The 12,370-nt window shown below is 41.3% G+C and overlaps 1 protein-coding gene across 1 annotated transcript; it reads left to right on the top strand.

Moving 5' to 3' along the window:
* The first annotated feature begins 674 nt into the window (after positions 1 to 674).
* Positions 675 to 8,372, top strand: LOC135507877 (visinin-like protein 1). The gene is made up of 4 exons (XM_064927613.1): positions 675 to 939; positions 3,580 to 3,746; positions 5,246 to 5,461; positions 6,379 to 8,372. The coding sequence occupies exons 2-4, from the start codon at positions 3,585 to 3,587 to the stop codon at positions 6,574 to 6,576; spliced, it is 576 nt and encodes a 191-aa protein (XP_064783685.1). The 5' UTR covers positions 675 to 939; positions 3,580 to 3,584; the 3' UTR covers positions 6,577 to 8,372.
* The last annotated feature ends 3,998 nt before the right edge of the window (positions 8,373 to 12,370 follow it).

Genomic DNA, 12,370 nt, shown 5'->3' with positions numbered 1-12,370 from the left:
TATGGTTTGAGGAGCATCTTTCTTTGTGATATCAACCAATTTACAGAATGAAATGAAGCTTAGGATTCATGGAAAAATAAGAATTAAACGTTACCAAATGTGTCCACATGGTGACACAATCGTATGTCAATTCAGATAGTTCTGCTCCCTCCTGGTGCAACATTTTTTATTACAGGCTACTTCAGTATATTTGAATTAGTCAAACAGTATATGTAGCCTATCCTTTTTTGCAGCCATGTTTGCATTGGAAGTTAGGCTACATAGGCTACATGCAGAAATCGCTGCAAATGTAGAATAGGGCAACATGCCTTACTGCAGTAGGCTTTGCAGGGGCATGTAAGTGGTATAATCTGATTGAATATAACTGTTAAAGTGTAAATATTTACTGAATATTCCATTATGATACATAGCCCTTCAACAAAACCAAATAAAAGGCCCCAGGGTAAAATACATATTTAATTATGCTGGATGTGCTTATTGACTGGTTTTGGTCAACTCAATCATAATTTATCCATAACCCTACCTATCCAATAAATGTAATTATTCGTGCTGAAAGGGAACACGATTTATAAGTCATAGATAGGCCTATACTTCTTTTATCAACGCAAATATAAAATCAATCAGTTGGAGCAATGCCCAGAGACAACAGTCAACATAAGATCAATTTGTGATGCACACGGGTGACGCCGTATGTCTACAGTCGCATTACCAAAGACTAGCGTGGGATCGGTCCCTACTGCCGCTGCTGCCTGCCTGCGCCTGTCTCATCTGGAATAGCACGGGAACCCGTTATTTTTCTCTCTGCGTCTTGAAGAGGCCAATTTTAGGGTATATTCCCATTTGGCCACTCTTGATCATCGGGAGGTTTTTTACTGTCTCACAATACACGACAGTGCAGACGACCATTAGCAATAGCATCTCCAAAAATTGTATAATAAGGTAAGAAGCATGTGTCTGCAGAATGTCGTTTTTATGTTGGCATGGCATGTATTTAAATAGTTTGAGATGGTTGTCTATCGATATAATAATTTCCATTCACGATGTATCACATAATTGGGGGTTTTCCTGCCCTTATAGACACGTTTCAATGAATGAGATTTGGGGAGAGGTTTTGGCGTTTTATTTGGTGGATATGTGCATCCATCATTAACATTTGCATAACGTTTAGAAATATAAAAACATGCTTAACTAATTATATTTCGAAAATAATATTTATATCTTGTTTTTCCGTTGGTTTATTCACATTTCACGAGAATGACCAGATGTCATTTGATTGGTTGATAGTTCATTTTTGACGTTTTTATCATTTTTAGATGGTGCGCATGGTGAAAAATGACATGAGTGAGTGGCGTGATTTCGGGCGGGTTATCACTAACCAGGTTTAATTCCCACACCACTGCGTCGTTTCTATCGGAATGCACTTGCACACCCCCCTCTATGTCCTAGCAGGTTTATACCATGAACTGGATATCTGAAACGACATGTTCTATCTGCAATTAAATTGCATTTTTTTTCTCCACATGACGTTAGTGTTGCGCGTACATGTGATGTGGACAACTATACATTTTTATATTTGGAACGACGTGAATCTATGGGACTAGAATATTAAGCCTTCAGACCGTAGGAGCCAAACCCATTTTCACCTTCCCTCTGATCTCTTTTCTCATCTTCAAGCAAAATGTTCCTGCTCAAGGTCATTCCATGCCTTAGTCTCATTTGATGTTATGTAAGATCCAAATTATTTCAATACAAGCCTTTTGATAGCATCATCTAAATATATGTCGTTTTTTTAATGAACAATATCCTTTGCGCCAAATGTTGGGTATGCAACATATAGTGCAAATAGGCCAAGCCCGTGTCAATGTAGTGTGCCTGTGTATTGTGTAATGTGCCTGTATAGGGCATACATGGCCTCTGCAAAGAGGTCTGCACCTTTTTGGCATAGAAAGTGCACTGCTACATGGTTGTTGGTTCAAGCACGGTGCTTGCTGTCAATGACTCCATCACAATGTATGCCTACTGCATAGCCTAAACCTCAGGCCATCGACAGCTTTTGTCATATTATAGTTGTTCCAGTTACCATGGTCTCCCACAACTGTCAATTTACAATTAGTCTTTGAGTTCATTGTATTATGTTTTCTAGGACAGGATAACATTTTAGCATATAAGGCAACTGTATGAAGGCCCATGTATAGTTTCCATAGTCAACATATTGGCAGAACAGATGAAAACAGTAGCCACTGCCAATCTAGGCTGTCAGATTTGTGACTTTTTATTATTTAAGATGATGATCCACTGTGAGAGAGCAGCTCACAAGTTGGGTTGATTCCCTTGTTTAATTATCTAGTCAATGGCTTTAAAGGATTAATGAAGTACTGCACCATGGATGCTCCCTCCCTCCGCCCAAAACATGCTGCCTGTCTGATGAGAACCGCATCAACTCCTATCTAACTACAGACTCCCTCACTCTTTCATCGTGTTATCATCTGAAGTTGCGGAAGGCATCGCCCACGAATTTGCGAGATCAACATGAATGCCTGTTTTGTTTTTACAGGGACTTTGAGATTACTTGTGTAATGAAAAGCGCTATATGAAATAAATATATTATTATTATTATTATTGCCCATGTACTCTATGGGTTACATACTGCTGACTTCATATAATTACTCCATTATGGGATGAGGACATGTCATTATCACTCACTTCGTTTTCATTAATGAATAGATTCCTCTAGAGGTTTATACTTTGACGTTATTAAACGTGAACTGCAGTTAAAAGGATGCGTCCCAAATGGCACCCTATTCCCTATATAATAAACTACCAATGTACACTGTACATTTTGGGACGAACACTAAACATCAGGCTATTGGTCATTTTGGAATCCAGAACAAAACTCGCATGCGAAAGTCTGTCCCAAGAGACTATAGGCTACAGGTAAAACGTAGACCTCAGTTGTTACATGATAGGCAATGATCGAACGCTTGGTGTGAGTCTTGCTGACTGCAGTGTTCCTGCCTGGCACTGTGTGATGTCAGGCCAGAGACTGTGGTGCCAACAGATTTAGAAAACACAAATAGAACACTGGCATCAGGCAGGCAAAGCAATTCATTATTGATGAATAGTCTTATCTATTTTTTTTTTACTAATTTCATTCCTTATAAAGGGACTGTTTGAAACAAAGCAGGTTTGAGAGCAAACTTGTTGGTTACACTTCCAATGAAAACCCTCTCTTTATAACGCATTATAAGCACGTTTATAACACCTTATGCATTATGCATAATGCATTATAATGCACAACATACATTTGAATGTGTGATAGGCTATTTCTCTCACCATGATTCAAATGAAATGCCTTATGTACTGTACTATATTGTACTACATGTTGGTATAAAAAAATACCCTGATGAAGGTCTACTGAGACCGAAACGTTGGTCTTGGATCCATTAAATGTTGCGAAGCATCAAGATCACCCATGTGCTGGAGTTTCCTTTCTAATCAGTATAAATCCTTCCCAGTCATCATTTTCAGAGATGTTTTATGTTATTGAGTCTCTTTGGTCATGTGCTTCCTGCACAACAGGCACCATGGGAAAACAGAACAGCAAGCTGACCCCTGAGGTGATGGAGGACCTGGTGAAGAGCACAGAGTTTAACGAACACGAGCTCAAGCAATGGTACAAAGGCTTCCTCAAAGACTGCCCCAGTGGCAGACTGAACCTGGACGAATTCCAACAGCTCTATGTCAAGGTGTGTTGTGATTGGCTACATTCTCTTATTGCAGATCAGTTGTGGTACATCTGCTTCACATGCTGGAGACATTATTTATATGGTGTTATAACTTCTAACTAGGGAAATTATTGATATCATGATTATATAATGTGATTCTAAGAAATCTTTGTGAAGCTAGAACAGAGCGGAATAAGGTTTTGATTTCTCTGTTCGTATTTAAACGGCACTGTTGTTCAATATATTTTCTAACTGATCATAATGCCTGAACAGTTGTCCCTCTGAGCTATGTATTATGGAATCCTTGTAAATGGTTCAAAGGAAACCAGTAGAGGTGTGGGGGTAAAATCACTGGGGAGCCAAGCCAGGAAATATTCCATATTACAACCTGTGTTGTGATAAATGGCTTTGTTTGCTCTATTACCTGTTAGTTCATATGCCTAGAAAACCATGATATATTGGCCTAAGGCCGAGACAATAAGAAGACCAAGTGTCAGAATATATTCAACCACACCTTCGTTACATCACAAAACAGGAGAGCAACATCTGTCCGGTGGAGTCCACAAAGCATATTGCATGTAACAAACAGTTGCATGACCTATAGCATGGTCAAGCAAGTTAATCTTTTCAACATTTTCGGACTACTAAACCAACACTATAGAGTTACCACAAGTCACAAAGAAAACAGGAGCTGCCTCCACTATTCCAGCACCGTTTCAAATGTAACATTTCAACATCATCAAATCACTCACCTATACTTAGTCTAATACAGTGACAACTAAAAGATACCCAAAACAATTTAGTCCAATCAACGTAAGCAAAATATCATGTGGCTGTCCATGGTACTGATTTCTGTGTGTGCGTAAGTAGAAAAAACATGTTGACTCACCCTACTACCAATGCCATCCTCCTCTCTTTCATGTTTCCGGAACGGTCTATGACTCAGTCATACAGTACACACTATTAGTTTTTGTTTTCCCAGGCTACCTTGCTAAAATGCTTGCTCTCTATTCTAACTAGTTAGCCTACCAAACTGGCTTCGCTTGACACCTTTTTTGGTGTGCCAGGACCATTCACAGTTGAGTTCACTCAGTTTAGCTCAACGCTGATGGCCTGTTATTGTATATAAATAAATATCAAGGGAGGCCAAATGCTCGCTGGCTTCCCTTGCATCCAATGTTACGGGCGGCAACAATGTCATACTCTTTTTGACCAGACAGCATTAGATAGATGGGCTACACATACAGAGACAGAGGGGCACTGTTTCGCTCACTAGGATGCTTTCTCCGGTGAGATACATTAAGCATTTGTGAATTGAAGGAAAATTCTGAAACACAGAGAGACGAAAGATAAAACCATTTCTGTTTAATTAGATTTTTCTTGGTACATTTTTGGTGGAAGCCTGGCTTCCCTTGGCATCAATGAATACACAACACTGAAGGAAGCTGTTCCTTTCAGTGAATAATGAATAAATAATTGGATATCACAGCTGTCTCTCAATCAATCACTCTACTTTGCAGTTCTTCCCGTATGGTGACGCATCAAAGTTTGCACAGCACGCCTTTAGGACCTTCGACAAGAACAGCGACGGCACCATCGACTTCCGAGAGTTCATCTGTGCCCTGTCTATCACATCACGTGGCAGCTTCGAGCAGAAGCTCAACTGGGCATTCAACATGTACGACCTGGATGGAGACGGCAAGATCACCAGGGTGGAGATGTTGGAGATCATCGAGGTAAGGAATCACATTGATGGCTGGTTTCCCAGACACAGATTAAGCCACATTCTGGATTAAAAAGCTATTTCCTCCATTGAAATAGCTTTTTAGGAGGCCTCCCGGGTGGCGCAGTGGTCTAGGGCACTGCATCGCAGGGCTAGCTGTCGCAGCCGGCCGCAACCGGGAGGTCCATGGGGCGATGCACAATTGTCATTGTGCACCAGTGACTCCTGTGGCAGGCCAGGCACAGTGCGTGCTAACCAAGGTAGCCAGGTGCACAGTGTTTCCTCTGACACATTGGTGTGGCTGGCTTCCTGGTTGGAGGTGTGCTGTGTCAAGAAGCAGTTGGGTTGTGTTTCGGAGGATGCATGGCTTTCGACCTTTGTCTCTCCCAAGCCCGTACGGAAGTTGACGAGACAAGATAGTAATTACTAACAATTGGATACCATGAAAAGGGGGTAAAATAAAAAAGCTTTTTAGTCCATTTAACAAATGGTATATAAACGTCATGGTAACAATCCAGTGTAATCTGTGTCCGGGAAACCAGCCCTATACTGTGTGTTTAAAACAAATTACACTGGATTGTTACCATGCCGTTTATATACCATTTGTTAAAGCTATCTATCCAGTTTGAAGTAATCAGCAGTGCATGTTATTAGAATGTATTCTGCAAAGACAAAAATGGCTAAAAGGAAACATTGAGACAGAGGACGGTCAAGTTTAGCTAGATAATCAGGATAATGTGTAGGACTATGGTGTTATATTGTGGGGAACATTGGTAAATAACTGCAGTAGTATTGAGATTAAACTTCGAACATGTTAACATATTAACTAAGGCTGTCTGAAAATAGGTATTTCATTAATTATACCCCTGTTCCTTTCTGTGGTATTGCCTTACTTATCATCCCTCCATGTCGTCCCCTGTGTCTCTCTAGGCCATTTACAAAATGGTGGGCACTGTGATCATGATGAAGATGAACGAGGACGGCCTGACACCGGAGCAGAGGGTGGACAGGATCTTCAGCAAGATGGATAAGAACAACGACGACCAAATCTCATTGGATGAGTTCAAAGAGGCGGCCAAGAGTGATCCTTCCATCGTGCTCCTCTTGCAGTGTGATATGCAGAAGTGAGAAGGAGGTGCTCATCTGTATAAAACCAGACGTGTACACTCTCTTTGGACAGGCAGCACATGTTTTAATGTCTCATTAAGTTCTTCTTCTCAGCCATTTCCACAGGAAAAAAAATTATGCTTGGACTATTTTTCAATGGACTCGCTTCTTGTGGTTGTATGCATGAGAATGTGAAATAGCTGAATCATTTTGAATATATTATATTACACAATATCATGATACGTTTATATTTTATCAAACCTAACCTGCCAATGTGAATTGTACACCAGTAATCCTACTCCATTTACACATTCACTTTTAGGCTAGCTTGTATATCAGTGAAGCGCTATACATTGAATTATTCTGTTCTTGCAGTATTTAGATGATCCATGTACACTGTGGCAGCTAGCTGCTAATGCTAATGCTTAACATACTGGTAATGAACAATAATTCCTATGATAATTGTAACTCGTCTCTATAATATCCAAACTTCTTGAGCTCTTGGAAAAATAGAGACTGGAACTGTGTAGGTTCCAATCTTTGCATGCATGTGTTATGTGTTCAGACTCTATAATCTAACCTCTTCAATTTTTGCATCCTCAAGAGCGGTATTCCAGAAATAACCCTCCGAAAAAGCGTTTGGTATTGTTGCATGGGATGTACAGTAGTGATTCACCAGACCATTATATTATTAACTTCCTGTGGGAGCATGTTGCCCTCATTATTAATAACATTACGTATCTGTAATTAATATGACACGAGTTTTTGAATGATAGCCCTTGTTGTAACCTCTCACACAGAGTCCAGATGTATCTGAAAGTTGAGTATTGAATTAAAGTCCAGCACTATAGAACAACTAGTGAATAAATATGCTGCTGATGATATACTATATTTCCCTGATAATATTATTCTATTGCACTGTTGCCATCAATCAACACCAGGCCAATGCTTATCCATCTTCAAATGGTATCAACCACCTATCACTCTTAGCATTGCTGGATACATAATGCGCCATGATAACTCCAAACTGGTTGGAATTCTCAGCCTGTACGTTTGTCCACTCGATTTACAATACAAAGTAACATCACACATATCAATATGTTTACAGTAGCACAGAGCACGGCAGAAATTGAACAAATCTTGGCTTTCAAGCATGGCGTCCGGAGCTTGTGAATTTCCAAAGCCAGATACGAAAAGCCCTAAGAGTTTACTGGACATACTGCGTTCCTACAAAAGGTACTTTTATATAAACCAACTTTTTATTGAAGGTTTAATCTTCTAATCTCTCAATAAATCTAAGTTTACAATGGTCTGTGATGGTGCAGAATCCCTCCACGAGTTGCAAGAAGTGATAGGTAAAAAAAAAACAAAGCTTCTGTTTCAAATTTACTCCTATATGGATTGCAGATATCGTGAAAATGTGCATTTCATTGAACATACAAGACCTATTTACCATTTCGAAGCTATGCAGGCATGTACCGGCAAACATTCCACTTATTATACTAGTGGAAGCTGACACCGTTTTTTGACAGTTCTGGATACAGCATAATGTAGACTTGAATGCTCATTATTGATTATTATTTGTCTATACTATTATGTGTACAGGATGATCCAAACTTCATGGCAACAATCTTTGTCAAGTAAATGTTTATACTGAATATGAAAAATCTAATTTAAAAGATAAGTGACTGTGTATTTATTTATTTTTTTGTTCTTTTTATACATGTGGCATGTGTTGCACCCAAAATTACATAGTTACATTCTTTATGTAGTACTAATGAAACTCAATAAAAACATATATGGGCTTTTTCAAAAGGCATGGTCTGGTAAGTGTGATGCTATTCCTTAACCAATCAATCAAGAATGTTACACATTTCCGTGATTGATACGCCACAACATAGAAATTATGCAAGTTGACAATTGGTTCCAAAGGTATACATTTTGTGATGCATTTTATTGTTATTTGAGGTGGAATTATTCACCTTTCAAGATTCTCTGATTTAACCATTCTTTCCCATTTCTGTCTATTTTCCCGCCAATGTCTGTATTTGCATTTATTACAACCAATGACTGTTGGTTAAGCTAAGATTTTTTATATAATCAGGGGTAAAAGTAAGGCGGTACGGTCCGGTATGGCATCCCAGCAAGGGGGGGGGGGGGGGGGGTTACACCATGGGGGTACGCCATACCGGTAAAACATGAGCCTCTCACAATAATGAAAACAAAATGTCAAGAAAACTGTAGGCTGTTACACCATTATTTATCATTACTTCATGTCAGATGTATGAAAAATTAGCGGATGGACTTGAAAACTGGTGGTGTAGGCCAGGGTTTTCCAAACTAGGTTCTAGTAAAGGAGCCCTTTGAAGAGATCGTTTGACAATCAAATAAAAAGCATCATGACTGGTTGTGTTTAATCCACAATTAAAGGTAATACATTTTAAAAGTTAAATGACAAATCATTACAGCTAGGCCCACAGAGATCCTATTAAATTAACAGGGATTCTATATGTAGTACCTACACTCGATCCCTCCGATGTCAACAACTACAGACCAGTATCCCTTCTTTCTTTTCTCTCCAAAACTCTTGAACGTGCCGTCCTTGGCCAGCTCTCCCGCTATCTCTCTCAGAATGACCTTCTTGATCCAAATCAGTCAGGTTTCAAGACTAGTCATTCAACTGAGACTGCTCTTCTCTGTATCACGGAGGCGCTCCGCACTGCTAAAGCTAACTCTCTTTCCTCTGCTCTCATCCTTCTAGACCTATCGGCTGCCTTCGATACTGTGAACCATCAGATCCTCCTCTCCACCCTCTCCGAGTTGGGCATCTCCGGCGCGGCCCACGCTTGGATTGCGTCCTACCTGACAGGTCGCTCCTACCAGGTGGCGTGGCGAGAATCTGTCTCCTCACCACGCGCTCTCACCACTGGTGTCCCCCAGGGCTCTGTTCTAGGCCCTCTCCTATTCTCGCTATACACCAAGTCACTTGGCTCTGTCATAACCTCACATGGTCTCTCCTATCATTGCTATGCAGATGACACACAATTAATCTTCTCTTTTCCCCCTTCTGATGACCAGGTGGCGAATCGCATCTCTGCATGTCTGGCAGACATATCAGTGTGGATGACGGATCACCACCTCAAGCTGAACCTCGGCAAGACGGAGCTGCTCTTCCTCCCGGGGAAGGACTGCCCGTTCCATGATCTCGCCATCACGGTTGACAACTCCATTGTGTCCTCCTCCCAGAGCGCTAAGAACCTTGGCGTGATCCTGGACAACACCCTGTCGTTCTCAACTAACATCAAGGCGGTGGCCCGTTCCTGTAGGTTCATGCTCTACAACATCCGCAGAGTACAACCCTGCCTCACACAGGAAGCGGCGCAGGTCCTAATCCAGGCACTTGTCATCTCCCGTCTGGATTACTGCAACTCGCTGTTGGCTGGGCTCCCTGCCTGTGCCATTAAACCCCTACAACTCATCCAGAACGCCGCAGCCCGTCTGGTGTTCAACCTTCCCAAGTTCTCTCACGTCACCCCGCTCCTCCGCTCTCTCCACTGGCTTCCAGTTGAAGCTCGCATCCGCTACAAGACCATGGTGCTTGCCTACGGAGCTGTGAGGGGAACGGCACCGCAGTACCTCCAGGCTCTGATCAGGCCCTACACCCACACAAGGGCACTGCGTTCATCCACCTCTGGCCTGCTCGCCTCCCTACCACTGAGGAAGTACAGTTCCCGCTCAGCCCAGTCAAAACTGTTCGCTGCTCTGGCCCCCCAATGGTGGAACAAACTCCCTCACGACGCCAGGACAGCGGAGTCAATCACCACCTTCCGGAGACACCTGAAACCCCACCTCTTTAAGGAATACCTAGGATAGGATAAAGTAATCCTTCTCACCCCCCCCCTTAAATGATTTAGATGCACTATTGTAAAGTGGCTGCTCCACTGGATGTCATAAGGTGAATTCACCAATTTGTAAGTCGCTCTGGATAAGAGCGTCTGCCAAATGACTTAAATGTAAATGTAAATGTTCTATGATTAGGCCCCTAAATATTTTTGGTGCAAGCGCACGCACATATAGGAGGTCCCGTACTGGGAAGAAATTAATTATACATAAATTAAAACATTTAAAAAAGTAAAAATTTGATATTAATAAAAATCAGATTAAAAATAAAACATTTCAACCACTTGTTGGTTGATATACTGGCAAGTGAAATAAATAAACATAAGTTAAAAATGTTTCATCCTCCCCTGTATATAATTTTTTTTGTAACAGTAAAAATTCCAACATAATACATTCTTAGAAAAATTGGCTGCTTAAAACACAAAAAAAAATATCTTTCATCTCTCTGTTTCGTAAATGTCCTTCAATTCGCAAGAGGCTGAATGTATATCACTGGAGAAAGCATCCAAGCGAACGAAACAGTGCCCCTCTATCTCTGTATGTGTAGGCCATCCATGCTGTCTGGTCAAAAAGAGTATGACATTGTTGCTGCCCAAGCGCTGAATGCAAGGGAAGCCAGCGAGCATTTGGCCTCCCTTGATCATTTTAGGCCATCAGCATTGAGCTAAACTGAATGAGCTCAGCTGTGAATGGCACACTAAATAAAAGCATCAAGGGAAGCCAGTTTGGATTTGGGTTCACACCAATCACATCACATTAGAAGCCAAACATCATTGACAGAACACTTGAATTGTTACATCTCATATAATCTGCCTTTTCCTAAATTAGACATGGATGGAGATAGGGATTTGTGGTTTTACTTAATTCTACATACTGGCCAATAATTATAATGGCGATTCCAACCATAAACTCATACATTGTGCCCTTGGCCTAAGATGATGGAAGTTCAACATGTAGCTAGATGTAGTAACATCAGGCTAATGTTAACTAGCTGGCCTGGCACATCGTTGCCCATGAAAGGAAGTTAGGCTCGAGAGCAAGCATTTTAGCTAGGTATACTAGGACAACAAAAATTAAAACGTGTATGACAGAATCATAGACCGTTTAGGCAACATGAAAGAGGATGGCATGGGCATTTCTCTACAAGTGGGGTGAGTCAACATATTTTTTCTACTTGCGGGCACACACGCAAACACACACACACACAACCCTACAGCATGGTAACTCTCCGTGGTTCTAAATCAATAGTTGTTTTGTAGTCTGAAAATGTTGGAAAGGTTAACTCGCTTGATCATGCTGTAGGTCATGTAACTGCTTGTTACATGCAGTATGTTTTGTGGACTTCACTGGACAGGTGTTGCTCTCCGGTTTTGTGATGAAACAAAGGTGTGGTTGAATTTACTCTGCCATTGTCTTTTTATTGTCTCGGCCTTAGGCCTACAGTATATAGACACTACATGACCAAAAGTATGTGGAACATGTCATTTCAAAATCATGGGCATTAATTTAGAGTTGGTCTCCCCTTTGCTTCTATAACAGCCTCCACTCTTCTGGGAAGGCTTTCCACTAGATGTTGGAACATTGCTGCAGGTACATGCTTCCATTCAGCCACAAGAGCACTGATGTTGGGCGATTAGGCCTGGCTCGCAGTCTGCGTTCTAATTCATCCCAAAGGTGTTCAATGGGGTTGAGGTCAGAGCTCTGTGCAGGCCAGTCAAGTTCTTCCACAGTGAACTCGACAAACCATTTCTGTATGGACCTCGCTTTGTGCACGGGGGTATTGTCATGTTGAAACAGGAAGGGGCCTTCCCCAAACGGTTGCCACATAGTTGGAAGGACAGAATTGTGTAGAATATCATTGTATGCGGTAGCGTTAAGATTTCCCTTCACTGGAACTAAGGGGCCTAGCCCGAAC

The sequence above is a fragment of the Oncorhynchus masou genome, chromosome 21 (genome assembly GCF_036934945.1).
Source record: "Oncorhynchus masou masou isolate Uvic2021 chromosome 21, UVic_Omas_1.1, whole genome shotgun sequence".
NCBI lineage: Eukaryota > Metazoa > Chordata > Actinopteri > Salmoniformes > Salmonidae > Oncorhynchus > Oncorhynchus masou.
Note: the sequence above shows the minus strand (reverse complement) of the source record. Positions and strands in the feature narration are given on the sequence as shown.

What these genes read in the sequence shown, in the direction of transcription:
- LOC135507877 (XM_064927613.1), top strand. Translation starts at nt 3,585, where the DNA reads ATGGGAAAACAGAACAGCAAGCTGACCCCTGAGGTGATGGAGGACCTG. An exon ending in TCCAACAGCTCTATGTCAAG is followed by an intron (nt 3,747 to 5,245) that starts GTGTGTTGTGAT and finishes TCTACTTTGCAG; the next exon opens with TTCTTCCCGTATGGTGACGC. An exon ending in AGATGTTGGAGATCATCGAG is followed by an intron (nt 5,462 to 6,378) that starts GTAAGGAATCAC and finishes GTGTCTCTCTAG; the next exon opens with GCCATTTACAAAATGGTGGG.